The sequence below is a fragment of the Leptodactylus fuscus genome, chromosome 10 (genome assembly GCF_031893055.1).
Source record: "Leptodactylus fuscus isolate aLepFus1 chromosome 10, aLepFus1.hap2, whole genome shotgun sequence".
NCBI classification, from domain to species: domain Eukaryota; kingdom Metazoa; phylum Chordata; class Amphibia; order Anura; family Leptodactylidae; genus Leptodactylus; species Leptodactylus fuscus.
The window spans coordinates 12,793,966-12,820,968 of record NC_134274.1 but is presented as its reverse complement, the minus strand read 5'-3'; the positions used below and the strand labels follow the sequence as shown (position 1 = coordinate 12,820,968).

At 42.1% G+C, this 27,003-nt stretch overlaps 1 protein-coding gene across 1 annotated transcript in view; it reads right to left on the bottom strand.

The window, feature by feature from the left end:
- The window catches only part of PTPRE (protein tyrosine phosphatase receptor type E), a 105,346-nt gene extending 78,343 nt beyond the window's left edge, over positions 1–27,003 (bottom strand). Inside the window, exon 1 of the mRNA XM_075257682.1 lies at positions 26,658–27,003. Within this exon, the coding sequence (XP_075113783.1) occupies positions 26,658–26,684 (27 nt within the window). The 5' untranslated portion in view covers positions 26,685–27,003. The remainder of the gene's footprint in view (positions 1–26,657) is intronic.

Sequence of the window (27,003 nt, the reverse complement as noted above, 5' to 3'; positions counted from 1 at the left end):
TTCTACTTAGTATATTATATATATACTTAGCATATATCTTCAGAGCTGTTGCTCCTACTGTAAGTTGCATCTATTGTCAGATATTTTGTAGATTATAAGGAACTTTTTGGTCTTTGTTCACCCAAACTTTTTCAACTCCCGCGTCAGTCTTCTGTACATAACAGCGTCCTTCTTTTTCTGCTTCAATCAGTTTGGGCGGCAACTGAAGCAGGTACAGCCCCATGAAGGTCCATATAGACACCAAAATCTGCTGATGCACCTTCTTTACAATCCTTAAAATATACTAGATAAATAATATTAATTATTATTTTATCTTTTAATCCTCTTTTAGTGTGGTATTTGTTGTTCAGCTACGTAGAATAGCGATTTATTTACTTACGACCATAGGATACTTCTGCATCCTGCGCTGCTTTCATGACTCAGCTGCTTCATCTTCCGTCATCTTCTGACCTCTCTACAACAGTCATTACATGTAGACTGAAGGACACGTTTCCTCTTATCTCGACTCTCCTCCCACTGGCATAGATGGTGTGTCATATGAATAACCCTTACTCCAGTATCAGAAGCCAATCTGGTAATGTTGGTAGTAGAACTAAATCTCTTCCTGCAACTCAATGTCGTATGTTTCTCATATGGTGGGCAATACAGTGGGGTGACCATACACATTCAGGTTCACACTACCTTTATTAATGTCTGTTACTGTCATCCGCCATAGGGTGACAGCAACGGACATTAAATGACAGATGCAGATGGGGCACCCTCCTATGGGGAATGACAGCAAGGGACTTTAACATTGGTAGTGTGAACGCCCCCTTAGATAGATGGTGGCTGAACCTGCTAAATTCACCAGCTCACCATCTAATGTATATGGGACTCTCTCTTCATGACAGTATATGTCAAGGGAGAGAAGTGTCATGCATCTGGATAACAATATGCCCAATGCTATTGTTCTCATGTGTATACAGGGTATATGGATATAGCATAAGAGATCATGTCAAACAGATAGATAACGTGAGATAGATAGGATAAATAGCTCTTTGGAGTGATGCCTATTTTTTGTTTAGATAGATACAGATAGATAGATAGATAGATAGATAGATAGATAGATAGATAGATAGATAGATAGTGTGGTAAAGTGTACGGTAAGGTGGTGGAGGGAGTGTATATCTCTCCTGGTTTCCTCAGTCAGGCGAGATAAAGGAAAGACAGAGCAATCATATTCTAGCAGAGCATAGTCTGCTGGAACTCTTGTTCCTTATTATGGGCTGGCTTTTCTGGACTGGAGGGCAGGTTGGTAGTGGGAGCCTTCCAGTCCACACCCTTACTCCACCACGGGTTTTGCCCTGAGTCTGGGGCAGTCACAGGTGAGCTTCCTTAGGGCTATTTTACTGGGGAAGGAAGCTCAGTTAAGAGCCTGATACACACAAGGAGTGTGTGAGGAAAAACACTCCTGAGGAAAACAGGTACCTTGTGGACTTTGGCTAATATGGTGACTCAACCTGCTGTAGGTCAGTGAGGTAACCTGCTGTTTAGGTAGAGCCGGACAAGGCTTCGGTTTTGTTGTTTTTGTTTCTTTGCTGGCACAGTGTTTTATGCTGAAAACCCCAAATAAAACACTGGACTTGTTTATCGTACTACCTGTCTGCATGGTGTCATTGCCGTTCCCAACCGTGTGAGCTGAACCCCTTACAATAGATAGATAGATAGATAGATAGATAGATAGATAGATAGATAGGAGATAGATAATGTGAAATAGATAGATACATAAAGAATGTGAGATAGATAGATGTAGCATATAAAAATTGATAATGTCAGATAAATAATGTAAGATAGAACATCTATCAAGTGGTATATATATGTAGCATACACATAATTTCAGACATATAGATAGATAACATGAGATAGATAGAGTGCAGTAAATATATTAGATACATTGTTTTTTGGAATAACTCCATCTGTTTTTGTTATGCTTCCTATTTCTGTATTACATAGATAGATAAATAGTCAGATATATAAATTGATAGATACATAATGTGAGCTAGGTAGATACATGTAATGTGAGTTATGCAGACACCGCTACATTTACATCCACTCTGTTTAACTTACAGAACATATGTGACAACTTTTACAGCACCTAAAGGTATAATAATCTGGGTTAGACATTTCCTCCTATCACGTTGCTAATGGCGCTGAGTCTTCATGTAAAGCATTTCCTATTAATTATTAAAGATTCCCGTTTCGTCTGCAGCCCTGCACATAATACTGTAATTTATTGTGCCCTGTACACAACTCTATCCAGATCAGCAGAAGAATCCCTCCACATCTCTTCTGACACTGAAACCAATACAGGAATGCTTCCCCTTGTTTAAGTGGAGTCAGCAGAGCCGGGAATAATGGGATTGTGCATGGAGATCTGCTCCTCTGCACTGGAAACAGAGACACATTCATTGCTTCTATGCACACGTGGGGGGAGATTTAAAGGCCACTTTCTAATTTGAGACAATACACTTCCCACAATCAGAAAAATGGTAAGAATGGACCTAGGGGATGAAAAAGACCAGGAATTTCTATTTTAGCATGCACGATCTTTTGGTTCTCAGAGGGGATAAGTGCTATAGGTGTCTGCATGCAGGTTTTTCCCATATCCCAATACAGAACATAATGCATACTTGGCTGACCCTGCATGTATGTTGGGTCAGTTATCTAAAGTATGTGAACAATTTAAAAGTTCTCCAGGAGAAAGTTTCCATACTTATTTCTATTGTAAATAAACCTCGCATTTATGACTTGGTTCTGACCCCCAGGCCACATGATTGGAACCAGCAACTGGCCCCCAAGTTGTTCTTCCTCTTCCCTATGATGATATAGGAGGGACAAGGTGGAGTAACTCAGGGGACAGGTGCTGGTTGTGATCACATGACCCAAGGTTGGAGCTAGCCTGGAAACCTGTGATTTGTCCGCACTAGAACCCATGGGAAGTGAGTATTGAAACCTTCTCTGGAGAACCCCTTGAAGTCTAGCTGCACTTATCACTTAGAGGAACTAAGGGCTAGGACCTTACTCACATTAAGGTCATAGACATTAGATTGTCCGACACCTACCCTTTTACAAGCTTAGAAGCCCCATGCACACGTTTGTTGCTGAATCATTCCTTATACAAGAAATTCATATGGCAGATCAGAAACTCACAACTTTCCTATCTCCTACAATAGTGCTACTGGTGTGCAAGAGACATCATCCGGGCATGCTCAAGATCTGTAGGGCTTCTGTTCAGACCCATTGCTGCCCTCTTCCTTATTTTGAAGGCAGGAATGGGTAAAAAGCTTAAGGAATGGTGGTAAAATAATATTAGAAAGTAGTGGACACCGAAGGGATTGTGACTGCAGGGTCAGACTACAAAATGTTTACCATGGATATTCAAAGGTCTTCACAGGTCAATACCTACCACAAATGGTTGGTAATTTTCAGTGAAGGCCTAGGGTAACACTGCCCCAATTTTCATGTTTGATGCTATTGGACATGTCTGTAAAGAATAATAATAACGTGACAACTGGGTGTTACCATTCCCCTTATCAGCGGGGTGTGTTCCTACAAATCCTGATGGCTGTCAGTGGACAATTTCAGGCCGTTGCAGAGACAGGAAGGAATAACAGGAACAGCACGATGCAGAGTTATAGGAATAGACATTCCAGAATTGTTATATTATACAAGTATTTATTAACTCAGACAAGTGAGAAGTGGGGACCGCTCCTCTTTAACTGTGCGGTCAAAACCTAATGTGAACAGGGCCTGACAATCAGAATTACAATGAACCACTAATTAAAAGGAACACATTGCGGGTAATGAATTGTTGGGCTGTGCGGATGTCTCTGGAATTACAATGATAAGTACAATTACATAGGCTTCAGTCCTGATAAACACCGCAGAGAGATTTATCAGTAGTGTCATAAAATACATCAATTTGGAAGTTTAAGTAAATGGCATAAATTGCATAATAAGTTTGGTGCAACTAGCCGGAACTAGACGCAGACTTTGATATAAATGTTATGAATAGATTATATTACAATAGTCTTTACGGCTCATGCCCACGGCAATGCAGTGTGTATGACAAGGTCATGTATTCCATGGAGAAACCGGATCGAGCCCTGGTTGGTTTCATCACTTTTGCTATTGGATGGAGAGAACCTGCCCCGGACTCTCTTCTCTAGAGGAATGGTCTTGATGGCAAAAACGAGGTAGGGCATTGGCCCAACAGGAACCGAAATACCAGGATCCATAATAAAGGTCCATTTGGATCTGAACACTTCACTTTGAGTCAGATAGCGTACTAACTTATGTGCACAAAGCCTAACAGTAAGGGCTACTGAAATAATAACCCTTCATTCCCCTATATCAGATAGGGTACTTAGGTGCAGTCATGTGAACTAGGTCCATAAATGGTAACCAGAAGTTTGTGGAGATAAGAATGGGGGAGTTGGAGTATAACATGCCCAATCCTATTATTTTCAGGGCAGATAAGTTGCCAACAGAAGAGTTGTTTCTCGTAAAAACACAAGAACACTTGTTCAACCCAAGCACGTGTATGGGGTGACCCTGAGAGATATATTTCGACTGGTGACATCTATCTATAGTACAACAAACCTAAGAGAAAGCAGAACTGAGATAATAACCCTTCTATTCCCCTACATCACATAGGGTACTACAGTCCTATGAAAAAGTTTGGGCACCCCTATTAATCTTAATCATTTTTTGTTCTAAATATTTTGGTGTTTGCAACAGCCATTTCAGTTTGATATATCTAATAACTGATGGACACAGTAATATTTCAGGATTGAAATGAGGTTTATTGTACTAACAGAAAATGTGCAATATGCATTAAACCAAAATTTGACCGGTGCAAAAGTATGGGCACCCTTATCATTTTATTGATTTGAATTCCCCTAACTACTTTTTACTGACTTACTGAAGCACAAAATTGGTTTTGTAACCTCAGTGAGCTTTGAACTTCATAGCCAGATGTATCCAATTAGACCCTTATGTTGTGGAAATGTAGTAGAATTTACAGTAAAATCCACAGTAGAAAATACCTCTCATGTCTATACCAAACCAAACTGTTTCCTTCCTGAGGCTGAAAATGTGTCCTAGTCGGGGTAGGATCACACAAGTGCGTGGGTGTGATGACCCACAAGGTGGTATTGGACTAGGACCAGATTGCTGAGTCTCTAAAGGGTCTGAAAAGTATTTCTATTTGCTTTCAGAAACAGTGCCACACTTCTTCACTGGTTGTTTGTGGTATTGCAGCTTATCACAACCCCAGCTATCCCCTATAAACAACAGAATCAGCAAAATGTCCAACATCGGCCCTATTAAAAATGCAATCCTATGTCATATGTGGAACAGCGTTACGGCTTTATTATGAAGCAGAACCGTACTGATGGAAAACATAAACTGGATATGAAAATACGGCCATAAAAAGGAGTGCGAGAATATTTCCAAGAACAGGAGCGAGAAAAGCTGAATAACATAAGATTCTGTATATAGAATATAAAAAAAGTGGGGATATAGCGGGGCAATGTGACCCTCAGGGGTTTTTTATGTTGTCTGTATGATGTATGGTATAGAAAAGAGTAAAGTGCAGAAATACCTTCTGCGTGGAAAGCACTGGAATGTCCTATGTAATGAGCGGTTTCTGTAGGGTTCCTCACCGCTGCTAGTTTTTCTGTCATCTCCTGAAATCCCTATTGTTGTCAGGTTCCGGCACACTTCCTGAGTACCTCTGTCACTACTGTCCCCCCTTACACAGGGGTGAGCAACCAACTTCCTGGCCATCTCCCCCCTCTATTGTATACACATTCCATAATGTAAATGTTTGACGCCGCCTGGTATTTACAGGGCCCCGTTACCTCGCCTGACACGTAAGTACTCGTACTTCTGATAATAGAACAATCCTGCAGTATCTTTTCTTAGTCAAGTGTCCAATCTACAATACTTTGATACAAGGTGGTCAAGGAACACTAAAGGTAATACAACATAACTAGGCAGATTGAGGCGGCATGCACATGACCGTGTGCGTCAACGGCCATGATTGAATGGCCCAATTCACTGGGGCCTGTGAGCATGGTCTGAAAAATGAACAGAGATAGGAACCGTCATGAGTTTTGCTCACAGCCCCATACACCAAAAAATATATTGTCATGAGTGTGAGGCCATAGAAATTAATGGGTCAGTGTGCTACACGTGAAAAACCCACCTAGCACCCTGACTGTACACACTTTTGTGTGCATGAGGCTTTACTACTCATGAGTCCAGATTATCTGGGCAGGGGCATAGCTATAGGGGGTGCAGAGGTAGCAATCTCTAACAGGCCCAAAGGACTCTCTACAGTATAAGAAGACACCAGTGTTATACATAGCACTAGAGATGAGCGAGTACTGTTCGGATCAGCCGATCCGAACAGCACGCACGCATTGAAATGAATGGACGTAGCCAGCACGCGGGGGGTTAAGCGGCCGGCCGGCGTCAAAGCGGAAGTACCAGGTGCTTCCATTCATTTCAATGCGTGTGTGCTGTTCGGATCGGCTGATCCGAACAGTACTCGCTCATCTCTACATAGCACATGATAACAAGTAGGGGCCTGATGACTGATTTTGACTTGGGACTCCAAGAGCTTCAAATTATTCCTCCTGGTTGGAGCTGTAATGGTAGCCAAATCATTCGTCATCCAGTTTTTCCCAAAAAAAGAGGATATCACATGAAAAAAGTTGAATGGTCAGTAAATAATACAGGTGGTTGTAATAAACTTTGCAAAAGTGAAATGCAGGAGGATTGAGGAGCAGAGTCAGGGTCTTATTTTCGGACGGAGGTATCTTGAAGCACGCAATAAATATTATAGCTCTCGCTTCAGCTCCAGTCGATCAATTATTTGCCACGGGGCCGTGTCTGTACCTTGCAGGACCTGTTAATGTTTACAAGCAGGCAGCACATTACAGGCTGGTAATAGCCCGCTTGCGAATCCATTCACCATGCAGATGTTGAGGCACGGCCCGCTAGCTCCCAAACACCGGCATGCATTTTAATGTCCCCTCGCCTGCTCCCCATCTCGGCAAACTACCATGTAGAACATCTGACTGAAGGGTGACCAGAAGTCAAAATGTTTATTCTAATATTTAAATGCCTATTTGATGTTGGAATCTTTGAAGTCTCTGGTAGGGGGCGAGAAGCTTTGAAGACGGCGCTTTGTATGAAGTCCTTCCCACAGGACAACTTTTGTTCAGGGGAGACATGAAAAGCTTCGCTTTCAGTGTATTTCGGTAAGAATACAACAAGATAAGCGGAAAAACGGTTTCATCCCGTGCATAATGCGGCCTTTTCAGCAGAGAGCAAAACACGAGCAGGAAAAAAAAAAAAAGAATATTGAATGTTTCCTACTGTGACTCATAGGGGAGATTTGTACCATCCGAAAGCGCCTTTCACTTTAAATCTATTCATTCTTCAGGAGAGATATGATTCTTCTTGCTCATTCTTCAGCAGAACAGACCCCGGGTGTATTAAGCTGCAGGTCAATATGTTCACTTAGTGTGACTGATATAACTGCAGGTCTCCGTGGGCCTCACTCGCTCGCCTGTCTCTCCAAGTCGGGTGAAAGCGACTTTCTGAATATCTATTTCTAAGCTTGACATAAAACAGGCTCTGAGTTAACTACAGTATAGGGCAACCAGGACCTTCAGAAATTTCTTAAAGTGTTCCCGGAATATTAAATTTGGGTGCGGATCAAATTCATAATATGTATTTATAGGGAATGGAGCTCAGTTTTTCTGTTTCAGAGCGCTAAATCCCTTTTGTAGAGCTGTAGAGATGCACAGTAAAATTCTGGCTGCCTGCAGCCACCACTAGGGCTCAATAGTTGGGGTGACCTTTGCCCTTTGCCTTCACCAATTCTTCTCGGTACTTGCAGACAGTTTTTGGCAGGACCATGCAGCGAGGTTGTTCTCATCGCCATCTTGGAGAACTAAGCATAGGTCTTCTGTGGATGTAGGCTTGCTCCAATCTGTCTGTCTCTTCATGTCATCCCAGACAGACTGGATGATGTTGAGATCAGACCTATATTTCTGGGTTTCATATTATCACTTCCAGGTGAATGTCACACCAAATATTAATGGGATTTCTATTTTCTCCATTCACTTCATTTTCACAAAAATAAACTATTAACCCTTCTATTTTTGAAAGCAGTCTTACTTTGCAGTGGTTTTTTTTTTTCCATTTCTGCCTCAAACTCTTGCCCAGTACTGTAGATGAGAATTCTTCAGATAGGACATAAGCTACAGATCACAAGATGTATAATAATACGAGCACATCAGTCATATGAAGACAGGAGGGACAGATGGTTCCAGAGCAAATGTAGATTCAGTCGATTTCAAAGCCACATTGTACTGAAAGTATATAACACTATATCATAGCTGTCGGCACGAGCCTGGATTTTCAAAACCTCTTGCAAAATATATGCCAAATGTATACCTAAAGATTGAGCTATTCCAAATCCCCCTGCAGGAGGTGCCCATAGACTAAAGTCACAGCATCCCTCCTGTACTCTGTTAGCTTATTACACAGCCATCTTACCCTGATCCTCCTCACGCATCTTTGTTAAAGCTACAGTAGCTATTGCAACCTAATTCCCCAATGTGCCATCATAGGTCCAGGGGGGGTTGTCACCAGCTATCCCACATGGCACAATGAACACCTATGTCACTTGCAATATTAGAGAGAGCCCTGCACAAGTGAAAGCATTTCGCAGGTCTCATAAGATCTGCCCAATCTTGGGGAAGAGGTTCGAAAGAGTTGGCAAGTATGATGTAAGCCCCACCTCCAATCTTCACAGAAACACCCATAAAACGTTATTTAAAGAAAGTCTGTCAGTAGGAAAATCAAGTATAAGGAAAACGTTTGTTCTCATACCGTGTTAGCCAGTGGGTAGGAAATATAAAAAAAAAAAAAAAAAACAAACCTGATAGTCTTCAGTAGTTGATACCTTTTTAATGGCTAACTAATAATGATGACAGATTACAACGTTTCGGAACTCTCGGCTCCTTTCTCAAATAAATTTAAAAACTATTTCTGAAGGATGCATATTTATATACAAAAGGACACATAGGAATAGAATTCCAGGAGGAATCGGGGAAGAGGGTTATTAGTAATTGGTAGAAACAATGTCAGAACAATGTAAACAATTCCAGGTTCTTATCAGCTCTCAGGGTCTCAGGTCAGTGATTTCTGTAAGATGCCATAAAACCATTAACAGATTTAACCCCTTCTCCAGTGTTTGAAGCAGGGTCATAAGTTTATACTCATAAATCCGTCGCTCTTTCTTTGATTTAAAATTCCCTCTTAAAACCAAAATTTTCATGTGATCGGTCATATTATGATCCTCATTGCAGAAATGTTTTGATACGGGAAGGTCCATTCTTCGTTCTCTAATTGTATGGCGATGTGAATTCATAAGCATTCTAAGCTGCTGTCCGGTCTCTTCAACATAAAAATTTTCAGTGGGACATTTGGTGCACATTATTAAATACACTGCATTAGGTGTGTTACAGGTGAACGTACCTCGTAGGAAATTAGTATCGAACTAATGACTGTACCTTGTATAGCGGTTTCTATACTTTCCAAAGATGCCTCCCAGCTCTACCCCCCCAATTGCTTGAGTGACGTCTTCTTTGTTGTCACACTTTGTCGTGCAGTTACGGGTGGTTTTCTAGGGCAGAAAGTGATGCCCCTAAAAACCTTTTCAGCTAATTTGTATAAGAATAAAATCCTGATTTTCATCACAAATGAAACTGCAATGCAGAATAAGAAAGGCATCTTTGGAAAGTGCAGAAGCGCCCTACACGCTACTGTCATTAGTTAGCATTTTACGTGCTGAAAGACTCCCTTTTAATACCCCTTGAAGTATCGCTCTGGCTCAGCTCACATCTGTGGCAGTCTCTGTAGAAAACTCTGCCACAAAATCTACTGAAAACCTTCTTTTTCTGTCTGTCAGTTTCAGTATAAAACGTTGAAAACCTGACAGACATATGGCGGTCAACATTATATTCTATGAGGTCTGTGGGTGTCCGAAGGTAACCACTGTTTTAGTGGATGGGCGAACAATGTTGCAAGTGTGGATCTCCACACAACTCCGCATAAAGCAGGACCATTGTTGGGTATTGTCATTAGCGGGCACAACTTGCTTCCCAGCCACCATTTATAACATATCCACAGAGTATGATGAAAAAAACATCTGATAGGTGAGGGTCTCACTTTGGGAGATTGAGGGTCTCCTGACCCAGTTTGACCAAGTGACTTGGACAGCAGCCTTGAGGCAAAGGCTGAATATAAAGGCAGCCTCACATCTGCATGGCACGCTACAATCTATTTTGGAAAGAAAGGGAGTTGAGCAAGCGCCCTTCACCCAACAGACATCTACAACATCTCCTGTGTCTATAGAAAAACGTTCTCTGAAAAAACTGCCTGCACAATACTGACCAGAATCCTCCAAACCCTAACTTCGCTTCAGACTGCACACTATGTTTCGGTGTCATTTACATGAGTTCCACATTAATAAGACACATTCTCCTCCTTCCCGGACTTTGCTGGGCTACCGATTCTTTTCATTACGGAGAAGCGTTGACTTAATGTTTCATGTAATTGATGTTAATGTTACCACAATGCTGCTCGGCCCTTCAGCATCACAAGATCCGGACATCTAATTTATCTTGTCTGCAGAAATATTGGTAGATCTCCCTCAAGCTCCTGACTTTCCCAGGAGACGGCTTATGAAAGGCTTTTATTCTGGTTCCGGGCATAAAAGACGAGCTTTGCATATAACTAAGTGTCACATTCACTTTTCTTAATTGCTGGCGCAATTGGTTACATAGGAACATCTTCGATTGTAAGGTGCATTAGGCTTACACACCCGCTGCTGATCCCATATCATGCACATGCTTCTCTTCGTCGCATGAACCTGATGTTTCAATAGGGATGGTGAGATCAGTGGCCATCACACAACTGACACTTCTTATCCTCAACATGCAACCTATTTTATTTTTCATCTTGTCTGAGCCATACTTACACCATCAGGGTTTGTATGTAGGGGGCAGTAGTAATGATTCGCTTCCCTCACAATTACTCTCAATAGATAAGATTACCATAGCCTCCTCAAGTGATAGGGTCATATACTACAGAAATAATACTGTAATAATTTGCTTACATTATACTGCAACATAGTCCTCAAATACATAAATTCAATTAGATATTACACCTACATACAGTACTCAAATTAATACGGCTTCACGTATTATTGGATTTATATAATACTTCCCTATAGTGCCAAAATAACACTGTCACATAGTGGCCAAAACAAAGTACACAATAAACTGCACAAATAATATAACCACTGCTACTACTTAATGTTAAAATACTGCTATATAATATATATTATATAGCTAAAAGAAAATGCTGCTATGCAGTGTTCAAATAATACTGTCATACTGTGTCCAAATCAAAGTACATAATACGATAAAACATTAAACAAATAATATAACCAACACTAACATTCAGTGTTGAGAAAACTGCTATGCAGTGTCTAAATAATACTGTCATACAGCAGCTAATGAATACTGACATACAGTGTCCAAGACAAAGTACACAATACACTATAGAAATAATATAGCCAGTACTAGAATGTATTGGTACAATACTAATTACAATGCTGAAATAGCAGATATACTATATAAAGCTAAAAATACTGCAATGCAATGTCAAAATAATACTGTAAAAAATACTGTAAAAAAAGTATACAACCCTACAATACATTACACAAATAATATAACCGACACTAGCATTCAATGTTAAAATACTGCCTGCAGTGCTCAAATAATACAGATGTACTCTATATAATATAACAAATACCGCAATGCAGTGTCCAAATAATACCGCCATATGGCAGCCAATGAATAATGCCATACAGTGTCCAAAGCAAAGTACACAGCACGACAATACACTACGCAAATAATATAACTAATGATAGCATTCAGTGTTAAAATACTGTCTGCAGTGCTCAAATAATACAGATATACTGTATACAGGTAAAAAAAAAATACCGCAAGGCAATGTCCAAATAATATTGGCATACAGAATCCAATGTATAGTGCTATTCAGTGTGGAGACATAATAATAGTATACACTGCCAATAAAATATCGTCATGCAGTAACAAAATAATAATGCTGCCATACAGTTCCAACGTAATAGCAATTAATACTGCCATATAGTGCCCATATAACCTGTTCCTGCCGCTGTATTTGGCTGCGAACGAGATGTAAGAATGTTTGCAATTAAATAAGCAACTCTAAGGTTATTATGGGAGTTCGTATGACTTACAGCAATGCTTTAACATGCCGGAGACACACCGCTGTCTGCTGGCATCAGTGCAATGGTGTTACGTGCCCCATTAGGCGACTTTTATCTCCCATACAACGTTCGGTGATATTTTACAGCACAGAGGACACACATTCTCTGTAAACCTTCTGGACACTTTGTAACATCCTCATTGTTCGTAGCCTGATGCCTTTTCAATTTGGAAAGGTCACGCAGTCATCTCAATGTGTTCTCCTATCAGGGCGCCCATAATGATGCATTTGCTCAGACCGGACCCGCTGATACAATTTGATTAAGTTACATCTGTGCAAGTGACGTGGGAGCAGCAGAGACTTTTGCACCTTTCGGCATCACCACGGCAACAGAACACTCATATTTCATTGTGGATATAATGTTATCTCCACAGTGATAAGCCCTGTACACACTAACAGGATTTCACCAATCTGCTTTCATGTCCACTTATGGTGAAGTTATCTCCAATAACAAAAGGCATTGCTAAATATATCTACGTGAAATTTCTTAGATTGTATTTTTATAAATTGTAACCCACTTTTAGCAACATTAAAGGGTTATCCTCTGGAGATGTCTTATTAAAAGAATTAATTCATTTCTTTCTTATTTCTCTTTCTTTTAGTGATGTGCTTTACAGCAGTCTCATGGCGGTACGCAGCAATAGTCTGGAGTTGAGGCTTGTACTTGACTGTGAGACGGACATCTTGCCGGAGCTTCTCCTCTGCTCGGTTAACAGCATTTAGTGATATGCTTTACAGCAGTCTCATGGCGATAGGCAGCAATAGTATGGAGCCGACTCATTGAGGTATGTCCATTAAATAAAAGTTCTGAAACCTCTTTTCTTAGAATTTTACATGTTGTCCCTCAATGATACCTCCTGGAAATGTATGAACATCGGTGTTGCAATTTCCCTTATTGATAGGGTATGTGACTACCTAATATTAACACTGATAGGAAAGTGCCAGGCCGTTTCTGAACATTCCCCATTCACAAGGGCAATGGTAACACCCAGTTGTCAATGCTGTTGTATGTTTCCAGGAGGAATAAGACAGGACCGGGGACTGCTCCATGCAGTGCCTGACACAGCGGCATATGTTTCTTATCAAAATGATGGACACTAGAGATGAATGAGTAGTATTCGATCAAATACGTCGCTCCCATAGGAATGCGTGTAAGCGGCCGAACACCAAGGGGTTAAGCGCAGTAAATATTCACTGTGCTTAACCCCTTGGTGTTCGGCCACTTACACGCATTCCTATGGGAGCGAGGTATTCGATCGAATACTACTCGCTCATCTCTAACGGACACCCATTAGAAGTCAATGAAGTCCGTTGGCAGTATCCATTGTAGGATGGATCTGACACAGCATAGTGGCATGCATTATCAACAGAGGCTGCGATACAGATGTGAACACAGCCTTATTATTAACCCTTTCCTTCAAGAGGCCATAATGCAGGTGTGAACAGTGTTTAATTCCAAGAAGCTTTGCCAGGGGAACACCGTGATGTTCTGGCTGGTGGTCAATGACTGGCACTGACGCCAAGCACCTTTGTGTCCTGAAATGATTGTTCCATTCTTGCTTGTGATATCTGTTACTCCTGAAATCTTATAAGGTTACTCTGGCCAGGCTTCAAGGAGCAGCACAGCCCTGAGGAACTTCAGATAGAAAGTACTATGCCAAACAGATAACAGAGTCCAAACATGATTGGCAGAGGCAGCGCCCATACGCAGCACCATATGGAACTCATACATTACTCATACGGCACACCATATGTTACATATACGGTCAAAAATACTGAACAATATGAAACTTTATTCATACACTTGGCACATCCATACCGGCCAGAACCATTTTTTTATACAGTAGTGTAGACAAAGCCTACAGCAAAACTCACACATATGTGAAAAACAAAAATAATATAAAATTGCATTCAGAGTTTCCTGCAGATAGTGATGCAGATTTTATCTGGAATCTGCAGGACAATCCGGATACAGATGCATTGTCTTTCTATACTGCTACAGATCTTAGGGTGATCTATGAACTTAAAGGGAATGTGTCACAAAAAATCTGCAATTTTTTAGGTCAAGTTTTAATGCTAAACATATTTTAAAGAACATGTCACAATATTTGAAAAATACAGTTTTATATTCTGCAATTTTCACTCTGATCACATAGCCTAATAATAGACTGACACTTGACAATCCTGTAAGGATGTTCTTTGCATCATTAACCTCATTTACATCACAGATAGGATTACAGTAGAAGAAAGCATCAGTGACACGGACTAGAGTCAATAGTCCGGTACCTATCATATTTTTGGTATCCGCACCGATTAGACTTCTGTCCTGTAGATATACTACAGACGTCTATGATGGGCATTGCCCTTTAATATCGTCTATGCTGCAGTCCAGTCAGTCACACAAACAATCGATGTCCATGATCTTCGCAGCTCATAATTCCCTTTATTGTCGAATTGCTCGGACGGGATGTCATTTCCTCCTTCTTCGCTGGAGATTCACAATATGTTATTTGCCAATTAAGAGTGAGAACACGTAAATAACCAGAGGAAGGAAATGAGGAAGAAGAGACTCTCTCCTGCAGCTGCCGTCCTAGCAGGAAACCTGCACAAATAGCCCTTCTCATCTCCAAATTATCTGCTCCCATTTCTGATCAGATCCCTGCTGTTCTGTGTGCCTCCGTATTATGGTCCTGATACTGAGTCCAAGCCTAAAGATCCATACATCATGTAAATAATTGGGATAGCGTAACACAGGGTTTCTTTATAGCCTGTACCAATGGAGTCGCATGACTCTGCATAGGAGCTGTGTACACAAAATGGTCAAAGATTCTTAAACAAGACTACTTGCAAAGTTGCTTCTTTTTTTTTTGACCGACCCTTTGAGATCTACTTCTTGAGAGAGTTTGGGGGAGATTTATGGAGACTAGTATGTCTTAATAAAGGCCCTGACTAGTGCCAGAATGAAAATGTACGCTACTTAGGAACTGGTGTAGATTTCTATTGTAACTCACACCAAAAAGCTGGCGTGAGTTAGGCACTAGAGATGAGCGAACACTGTTCGGATCAGCCGATCCGAACAGCACGCTCCCATAGAAATGAATGGAAGCACCTGGCACGCAGACTTTGCCGGCGGCCGGCCACTTAACCCCCCGCGTGCCGGCCACTTCCATTCATTTCTATGGGAGCGTGCTGTTCGGAACGGCTGTTCGGAACAGTGTTCGCTCATCTCTATTAGGCACCTTGCCTACAACCGTGTGCAAGTTCAGTCCATGTTTTTCCCATTTAGGTCACTGACCCATTCATTTCTGTCATCCCATGCATATGGCTGTGTATTAAACACAGGGCCAACAGTCAGGGCTGCAAAACCCAGGACATGTCTTATTCCTGTACAGTTATGAGACCAGGCTTCCATAGCCCCAATCATGTGGGCGGCACACAAATAACATCCGTACACAGTGGCCACGCCACTTAATCACAGCTTATGGCCCACACCCGGTCGTGTGCAACTAGCCTTATAATGAATGTGTTGGGCCAAGGCGTCCCTGGCCCCCCTACTCAAATTTGCACATGTGACAAGCAATGTACGAAACAGGGGTTGCAAAAGGACATTGCACCAAATGAGCTCCACATTATCATCCCACTATTCCAGAAATGTCTTGACAAATTGATAAATCTTTGACTCGTATGTTTCCCTTCCCTGACCTTTGCTTTTCCAATATGTCGAGGTGACTGATGTCCATCCCTGATGATCCACTGTGTATTTCTTCACATCACATGACATGCCAGCTTCATTAATGGTCATTAGAAAACAGCTGACAACTGCGAAAGGTCACAGTACACCACCTAGGGGGTGAAACATATAAGTCCTGGGTGCCACATGTGACTGACTGAAAATTAGATTTACAGAATTTGTTAAATCCCATTCAAGATTTCTACCAGGCAAGAGGAAAGCAGCGCTATAGACGTGACAACAGGCCTCAGGCTAGAAGAGTGATGTATAGAGCATGTCAATAGCAGCTAGGGTAATAACACAGCATTGAAGAAGACAAACAACACTGCATAAGTTATATGTACAGTAGAATATTACAAAGAAATCTGGAGCATCGTTTCTTAAAACACTTCTTTGCGCCGACCATCTGTTATTCCTCCTAGAAATTTTCAAATTGACAACCAGATGTTACCATTCCTAAAGAAAGGGGTGTGAAGCTAAACATAAACTCCCAATAATCAGCAGCAATCTCCTTGGGAGTCCAGCAGCCAGTGTTCAATTTTGCTGCAGCACTCCCACAGGGCAAATGGAGCATTACATGTTACAATGGTTTCTCCATGAAGTACGTGGATGTACAGGGTCCTCCAGAGAGAGATTCTTCCAAAACAAAGGACCTTCACCTTCCTATATACTGGAAACTACATTTATAGATCTCTTGTATAAGCACCTTTATGATCAGATTTCCCAGTGTTTATTCAGTAATATTCCTGCCCCCAACACACAACTAAGTGAATACATACAATTTATATCTCTATGAAAGGTAGGGGAAAACTTATATGCCTCCTACAAAAACAAATAGTAATGCTCACCCAGCTTTTCTGGATACAGATAAACCCAAGGAACAATTAAGTAGAAGAAAACAGGAATTTCTCTGCACTTTTATCATGGTCTCTGTATAGCTTTCACTGTCTACATCAGATTCTTGGACCGTGACTCCATCGATCCATTTCCTTAAGACACAAGTTACAGGAAGCGAGAATTTCCTAAGAGCTAAGTGTAAACAAATACTGAACTCTACCTAGATATGGGCTCATGAGGGATTCCCATCTTAAGCATATATGGTATATCCACAGGATATAGATGCCTGATGGGTGCGGGTCCCACCACCTAGGTAGAGAATAGGAGCCCCATGACCCTCCATCCGTCAATTCACATGAGCCCATTTCCCCATAGTAGTAAATGGAGAAGTGTCCACACTTGCACGAAGCTTCCTCCAATGATGTGCTACATATAGAGTCTATGCCTGTATGCTATATGGATGACAATTAGATGGTGCCTCTAGAAATATAGCCATTTCCCGCGCCATTAGTGATAGATCTGCTGTAGGCCCTCCATTGTCAAGATGGTTGAAAGTCCCAGAGGTTGGACCCACAATGATCATTAAGTGATGGTATATCACAATGATAGAGAGATGTTAAGAACAGAACTACTAACTTATCTTATCCATCAGACTGTACAAAGGGATGAGGCCACAAGTGACTATGGTTTAGGTTGCGGAAGGATGGGGTTGTGTTATTTTGTAATAGGAAGCCGTCCTTGCAGTGTGCAAAAAGTGCCCTGGAAAGTGTTGCAAAAAGAAAGTCAGCCGTAATATAGGACGGTGGGCCTGCTCTTTGTAAGGACAATGCTGTTTTAATATTGCTTTTTTAATATTTGTGAATAGGTCACCGTAACGAATTCCAAACCCCTATACTACCACATAAAGAGACACACGTGCCACCCAATATGGCAACCAATGTCGAGGTTGTAATGGTTATTGATATCCACAGATGTGGTTAATATTACAGGGGTATTCAAGGACTTTCATACTGATGGCTCATCATTAGGATATGTCATCAATAGTAGAGATCCACCGATCCACTGACTGCAAGGCCTACTCCGCACCAGAACCAGCCACATATCTATCTATCTATCTATCTATCTATCTATCTATCTATCTATCTATCTATCTATCTATCTATCTATCTATCTATCTATCCATCCATCCATCTATCCATCCTAAATAGCCATCTCCTATATATCTATGTACCTATTTATCTGTCTATCTCATATCTGTTTAGCTATCCTAAATATCTATCTACCTAGCTATCTCATGTGTATACAGTCCTATGAAAAAGTTTGGGCACCCCTATTAATCTTAATCATTTTTAGTTCTAAATATTTTGGTATTTGCAACAGCCATTTCAGTTTGATATATCTAATAACTGATGGACACAGTAATATTTCAGGATTGAAATGAGGTTTATTGTACTAACAGAAAATGTGCAATATGCATTAAACCAAAATTTGACCGGTGCAAAAGTATGGGCACCTCAACAGAAAAGTGACATTAATATTTAGTAGATCCTCCTTTTGCAAAGATAACAGCCTCTAGTCGCTTCCTGTAGCTTTTAATCAGTTCCTGGATCCTGGATAAAGGTATTTTGGACAAACAATTCAAGTTCAGTTAAGTTAGATGGTCGCCGAGCATGGACAGCCCGCTTCAAATCATCCCACAGATGTTCAATGATATTCAGGTCTGGGGACTGGGATGGCCATTCCAGAACATTGTAATTGTTCCTCTGCATGAATGCCTGAGTTGATTTGGAGCAGTGTTTTGGATCATTGTCTTGCTGAAATATCCATCCCCGGCGTAACTTCAACTTCGTCACTGATTCTTGAACATTATTCTCAAGAATCTGCTGATACTGATTGGAATCCATGCGACTCTCAACTTTAACAAGATTCCCGATGCCGGCATTGGCCACACAGCCCCAAAGCATGATGGAACCTCCACCAAATTTTACAGTGGGTAGCATGTGTTTTTCTTGGAATGCTGTTTCTTTTTGGACGCCATGCATAACGCCTTTTTTTTATAACCAAACAACTCAATTTTTGTTTCCAAAATGAAGCTGGCTTCTCCAAATGTGCTTTTTCATACCTCAGGCAACTCTATTTGTGGCGTACGTGCAGAAACGGCTTCTTTCTCATCACTCTCCCATACAGCTTCTATTTGTGCAAAGTGCGCTGTATAGTTGACCGATGCACAGTGACACCATCTGCAGCAAGATGATGCTGCAGCTCTTTGGAGGTGGTCTGAGGATTGTCCTTGACTGTTCTCACCATTCTTCTTCTCTGCCTTTCTGATATTTTTCTTGGCCTGCCACTTCTGGGCTTAACAAGAACTGTCCCTGTGGTCTTCCATTTCCTTACTATGTTCCTCACAGTGGAAACTGACAGGTTAAATCTCTGAGACAACTTTTTGTATCCTTCCCCTGAACAACTATGTTGAACAATCTTTGTTTTCAGATCATTTGAGAGTTGTTTTGAGTAGCCCATGATGCCACTCTTCAGAGGAGATTCAAATAGGAGATCAACTTGCAATTGGCCACCTTAAATACCTTTTCTTATGATTGGATACATCTGGCTATGAAGTTCAAAGCTCACTGAGGTTACAAAACCAATTTTGTGCTTCAGTAAGTCAGTAAAAAGTAGTTAGGGGAATTCAAATCAATAAAATGATAAGGGTGCCCATACTTTTGCACCGGTCAAATTTTGGTTTAATGCATATTGCACATTTTCTGTTAGTACAATAAACCTCATTTCAATCCTGAAATATTACTGTGTCCATCAGTTATTAGATATATCAAACTGAAATGGCTGTTGCAAACACCAAAATATTTAGAACAAAAAATGATTAAGATTAATAGGGGTGCCCAAACTTTTTCATAGGACTGTATATCTACCCATTTATCTGTCAATCTATCTGTGCATTGCATATCTATGTAACTCCATCTATGTAATGTCTATCTACCTATCTCATATTTGTTTAGATATCCTCAATATCTATCTCCTATCTATTGCTCTATCTCGTATCTATCAATCTATATAGTATCTATCTATATATCTTACATCTATCTATCTATCTATCTATCTCAATCTTATATCTTTCTATCTGTCTATCGATATCTCATACAGTGGCGAAACGAGGAATGATGGCGAACATTTTCAGACCCCAGAGTATAATAATTGGAGACCCAGGGGACGATACAAACATAAAAAACACTGTTACTTGTTACACTATCTCCCCAGCTCCAACACACTCCCCGCTGAGATCAGCCATCTTCAATGATGGAAGAGATGTCACTTGATCCGGGCATAAGGATGCAAGCCCGGCCGATGTGATGTTTGTGATGTCACCAGGTATGCCCAAAGCCTGCCGGAGCCCAGAGGGGGTAAGTAACAGTGTTTTTTTTTATGTTCCCTCACCTCTTCTGGGCCTCCAATCATTATACTCGGGAGTCTGAAAAGACCCCGGAGTACAACGATATCGGCGTTTGTGTGGTTCGCGGGTCCGCGGCCTTACTTACTGATCCCAGCTCCTGCTCACAGTCAACTCTGCAGAAGGGGAAGCACCGGCGGCCGTCAGCAGGAGCCAAGATCAGTAAGTAAATAGGGCACTGGAGTTACTCCAGCAGGTAATGGCCTATTAAAAAAAAAATAAAAATCCGCAGCAGTAGCAGCTGACGCCAGGCCCCTTATTGTCCCGGGCCCTGTGGCAGCCGCTACTGCGGCTACCCTGGTAGTTACGCCCCTGATCTCATATCGCTCTCTCCATAAACATTCATAATTGTAATGAGGCTAGGTGACAAAGTTCTACGGAAGCTTTAATCATGACTATATTGTCACCCAGCTTTCTCAGAAACAGATACAACGAAAAGAAGGAAAAGAAATATAGCAGCCCACAAACAAGTTATCCCCCCCCCCCCCTCCCTTCTGAAGTAGTAATGGGCACCACACAGACTGGTTTTCCTCTTAATCTCATGGTTTTGACTACATGATTATGTCAACACAAAGCATCTACAGGACATAAAGTATTTGTGGAATTCTGTGGGAAGAAGCCACCAAACACAATACACAAGACGCTTTATTCTGAGGGATTCACAAGACAAGTGTGAAGCAACTGCTCATGGAAAGGGGTGCATTTAGCATTAACAACATCTTGGTGTATATACAGCCTCAATATTTGTGTCTCCTAGGGTCAGGAAAGAAATATCTGCAGAAAGCTCTAGAGATGCTCTCCTCTAAACACAAGACTGCTGACTGCGCAAGACTCCGAATAGTCACTCACACGTGTAAATATACAGTGATCTGACAGGAGGGAAAATAACAAGCAGCTCCAGAATAAATAGATCAGGAGGGTCTCCATATCCTTGTATACATGTATTCTTATTATGATAGATAGATAGATAGATAGATAGATAGATAGATAGATAGATAGATAGATAGATAGATAGATAGATAGATACTGTAGATACATATGAGGTTGATAGGTAGACAGAGAGTCAGGTAGATCGAAAGACAGATTATTATTATTATTGTTATTATTATTATTATTATTGGATTGGATAGAAAGATATATACAATATTAGATAGATAGATAGATAGATATAAGAGAGATAGATAGATAGATAGATAGATAGATAGATAGATAGATACTGTAGATACATATGAGGTTGATAGGTAGACAGAGCGTCAGGTAGATTGAAAGACAGATATTGGATTAGATAGATAGATGGCTACACTGGAGATGCAGCCGAGCTGAGCGCATGGCCAGCACTGCTACACCGGAGATATGAACCCTGCTGCACACTCAGCTCTGTTGCATCTTAGCAGAGCTGAGTGTGCAGCAGGGTTCAGCGCACACTCAGCTCTGCTACATCTCCGGTGTAGCAGTGCTGGCCGTGCGCTCAGCTCGGCTGCATCTCCGGTGTAACTGAGCTTAACGCACGGCCAGCACTGCTACATCTCGGCATAGGAATGCATTGACCAGCGTTGATTGGCCGAATGTCATACAGAGTACAGCACTCGGCCAATCAACACTGGTTCTGCCGGAGGAGGCGGGGTCTAAGATCGGTCCACAGAAGTCTCCATTCAGGTCCGATCTTAGACTCCGCCTCCTCACAGACGAGCCTCCGGCAGAACCAGCGTTGATTGGCCGAATGCTGTATTCTGTATGGCATTCGGCCAATCAACGCTGGTCAATGTATTCCTATGGGAAAAGTCAGCTCCCGCGTATCGCAAGCTGACAGGGATCCCGACCAGATAGAGCCCCAAAGAGCTGGGTGAGTGACATTTCCACCTAAATAAAGGTAATCCCTAGCTAACCCTGCCTGTACATCTGTCCCTGTCTCACAGTCACATAGTTCACAGTCTCATATGAACCAAATATTAAATCTACTATTCGTATAAATAGGAGGTCACCTGATTTAGCCAGCCAATTATTTTTTCCGATTTTTTATTCGATGCCTCCGTTGTCGTAGTTCCTGTCCCACCTCCCCTGCGCAGTTATTGGTGCAAAAAAAGCGCCAGGGAAGGTGGGAGGGGAATCGAATTTTTAGTGAGTTTGCCACCTGGTGTTCGACTGCAAACATCTCGAACAGCCAGATATCCGATCGAACATGTACTCGATCGAACACTGTTCGCTCATCTCTAATAGATACTAATATAGTATTTTGCTGCCTCCAGCATCAAACCAGATGATATTTTCATAATAAAATCACTTTAGTTACAATTCTCAATGTTTCATCTTCTGCTGCTGTAAATATAAATATTTTATGCGTCTATTGACCCAAATAGCAGGTAGATCTGTCAAACATTTACATAATGTGTAACATGGGAACATTTGAGTTAGCCACAAATAGGACACTGGTACTGACAAAGATGCCAAGAAAAGTTACCAATAACATGTAGGACAGTGGTCGGCAACCCAACAAAGAACTTCAGGGCTACAAATTCCAACTTCTCCAAACACAACTTTCTTTCATCTGCTTGTATATACACTCACCGGCCACTTTATTAGGTACACCTGTCCAACTGCTCGTTAACACTTAATTTCTAATCAGCCAATCACATGGCGGCAACTCAGTGCATTTAGGCATGTAGACATGGTCAAGACAATCTCCTGCAGTTCAAACCGAGCATCAGTATGGGGAAGAAAGGTGATTTGAGTGCCTTTGAACGTGGCATGGTTGTTGGTGCCAGAAGGGCTGGTCTGAGTATTTCAGAAACTGCTGATCTACTGGGATTTTCACGCACAACCATCTCTAGGGTTTACAGAGAATGGTCCGAAAAAGAAAAAACATCCAGTGAGCGGCAGTTCTGTGGGCGGAAATGCGTTGTTGATGCCAGAGGTCAGAGGAGAATGGCCAGACTGGTTCGAGCTGATAGAAAGGCAACAGTGACTCAAATAGCCACCCGTTACAACCAAGGTAGCCAGAAGAGCATCTCTGAACGCCGCACAGTACGTCGAACTTTGAGGCAGATGGGCTACAGCAGCAGAAGACCACACCGGGTGCCACTCCTTTCAGCTAAGAACAGGAAACTGAGGCTACAATTTGCACAAGCTCATCGAAATTGGACAATTGAAGATTGGAAAAACGTTGCCTGGTCTGATGAGTCTCGATTTCTGCTGCGACATTCGGATGGTAGGGTCAGAATTTGGCGTCAACAACATGAAAGCATGGATCCATCCTGCCTTGTATCGGTAACGGTTCAGGCTGGTGGTGGTGGTGTCATGGTGTGGGGAATATTTTCTTGGCGCTCTTTGGGCCCCTTGGTACCAATTGAGCATCGTTGCAACGCCAAAGCCTACCTGAGTATTGTTGCTGACCATGTCCATCCCTTTATGACCACAATGTACCCAACATCTGATGGCTACTTTCAGCAGGATAATGCAATGCCATGTCATAAAGCTGGAATCATCTCAGACTGGTTTCTTGAACATGACAATGAGTTCACTGTACTCCAATGGCCTCCACAGTCACCAGATCTCAATCCAATAGAGGAGCATCTTTGGGATGTGGTGGAACGGGAGATTCGCATCATGGATGTGCAGCCGACAAATCTGCGGCAACTGTGTGATGCCATCATGTCAATATGGACCAAAATCTCTGAGGAATGCTTCCAGCACCTTGTTGAATCTATGCCACGAAGAATTGAGGCAGTTCTGAAGGCAAAAGGGGGTCCAACCCGTTACTAGCATGGTGTACCTAATAAAGTGGCCGGTGAGTGTAGATTATATCAGATAGCTGCCAAGTTGTGACTCTAACCTTACCTTACATTACAGAAAAAGGTTACTTTGTATATACATTGGGATATATTCATTTAGAATGGTGTTTTATATGTTTATCTCTCTTATATCTGGTTTTGTAATCTCCCTCAGCGAGACTCTGGAGTAGATTGTAAGAAAATTGCTGTAAGTAATCTTGAAGGCCGCCCCTCTTCACTCAGCGCTGTCCAAGCTAAGGCTGAGGCCCCACGTTGCGGAAACACAGCTTTTTTTGTTGCAGATTTTGTTAGAAGTATAAGAACTTCCTATATATCTCCTATTCCTTTGTAGACATTCTTGGCTATGGCTCAAAAAAAAAAAAAACAGCAAAATCTGCAACAAAAAAAGCCGCGTTTTTGCCACATGGGGCCTAAAACAGGGATAAATAGGTGCAAATTTGAATGCAAATAATGACGTGTTCAGTGCACATGTTGTTTAATGTTTGTACCCCTGAATGTATGTACTAATTCTGAGTTGCAGACTGCCACAATTCTGCTGGTTACTATTTGACGTCCTGTGGTCAGCCACATCTATAACACCATAGCCGAGCTGCTGTGATGTAGGGACGGGTTAGTTTCTTATATATAGATTACTGTAGGGTGTTTGTGTAAAGAGGACACTTCAGAAAAGACAAATCACTAGAGCAAGGTCTGTGCTGACATGAAGCTAGACGAAAATGTTTGAAGATTTCAGCTCTGAAGCCTTGTCATTGTAATGGCACCACATATAAAGCATATGCTGACTCCAGTGTATACAGCATCCGAGTTCCAGACACAAACATGACTGTATTAAAGCATTTATGGTACAGAACCAGTATACAACACCATTTCCAGTCATCACCAGGTGGCACATTGTTGCAAAACTACAACTCCCATCATGCCTCCAAGCCTCAGCGAGTGAGTGAGGACACCAGTCAGCAGTCTCTTACTAGGAGCTGTACTCAGGTGAACCCACATGGCAGGAGATATACTATTGAGCCTGCTAGTAAAGAGCTGCTCTGCCATTGGCTTATAGACGGCACATGACTCTCTGATTTCTTATGCATTAAATGCAGCTTCAACACCATACTAGCCACATATGCTGCAGTCACACTGATCTGGAGGCTCTGCATCACATCTGCTCTGTGCAGAACATTAGGCTCTTCATGTGAGGTTCTGCAGCAGCTGCATTACATTACGTGCACTGATATTCACACTGATGCTGATACCTAGCCATTACTTTATATTGTGCATACTCACTGAGCCACTAATGTGAGGAATGAGGTTCTGCATCAGGAGCTGTGGGCTGTGCATAACCTATATGCTATACTCTGTAGGAAAGAGGTTCTGCGTCAGCTGTGCATAATGTATGCCACTCTGGAGAAATGACGTTCTGCATCAGCTGTGGCTATGCTATGTCGAAATGATGTTCTGCATTAGCTATGGTATGTGCACAACACTATGCTATGCCTTGTAGACATGACTGAGGTTCTGCATCAGCTGCGGTCTGTGCATGGCCAATGCTATTATCTGTAGTAATGAGCTTCTGCATTAGTTGTGGCTATACATTGTAAAAATGAGGTTCTGCATCAGCCATGGCTAGGAGATCCAGAATAAGCCATGGTATGTGCAGAACACTATGTCATGCCTTATACACATGAGGTTCTGCATCAGCTGTGCTCTGTTACTAACAGGGAGCTTCCATATAGGAAAGAGGTTCTGCATCAGCTGCATTCTGTTACTAACAGGGAGCTTCCATATAGGAAAGAGGTTCTGCATCAGCTGTGTTCTATTACTAACAGCTGCCATGTAGGAATGAGGTTATGCATCAGCTGTGGCCCTTGCAGAAAATTATATTAATCAATATAAATACCTGACATCCCCTACTCAGCCTCAATTCTCTTACCCTGCACCTATCAGGTTCTGCATCAGCTGTGATCTGTGTACCATCTATACTATGAATGAGGTTCTGCATCAGCTGTGGTCTGTGTACAAGCTATGCTATTCCTTTTACAAATGATGTTCTGCATCAGCTGTGGCCCTTGCAGTAAATGACATGTATATAAATCAGTACAATCTCTGACATCCCCCATTCAGTCTCTTTACTTGTTCCTTGCAGCCACGAGGTTCTGCATCAGCTGCGGTCTGTACATAATCTATACTTTGCCTTTTATAACTCAGGTTCTGCATCAGCTGTGGCAGTGAGGTTCTGCAGTAACTGTGGACCTTGCAGTAAATGACATGTGTATAAATCAATACATCCCCTGCCATCCCCTACTCAGCCTCTATTCTCCCCTCTTGCACCTCTGAGGTTCTGCATCAGCTGCGGTCCCGTGCACCCCCCCTCCTCCCCATCATTCCTGCAGGCAGAAGTTCTTACTTGCAGGCTGCAGTGCGCCGCTGTCATCCTTACACTGGAGCCGCTGTCCGTGCACTGCACTCCCCGGGGCCGGCACTGCACTCCTCTGCTCTGCCGCTCCTGCGCTTCATTGCCGGCCACTAGTACTCAGGCAGACACAGAAACAATCCTCCATGTGCTGGATGCCAGAGCTGAGCCGGGGGTGCCCTCCAATGATGGGGAATGCCCAGCCTGGTGTCACACTGCAATCCTCATCCCCACTGTACAGGAGGTGTGTGTGTGTCACTGCTGGAGGGCCAAGTCACAGGCTGCAGCCTATCCCCACACACTGGATGGGAGTAGCCTCCTGCATGTGTCATTGGCTTCC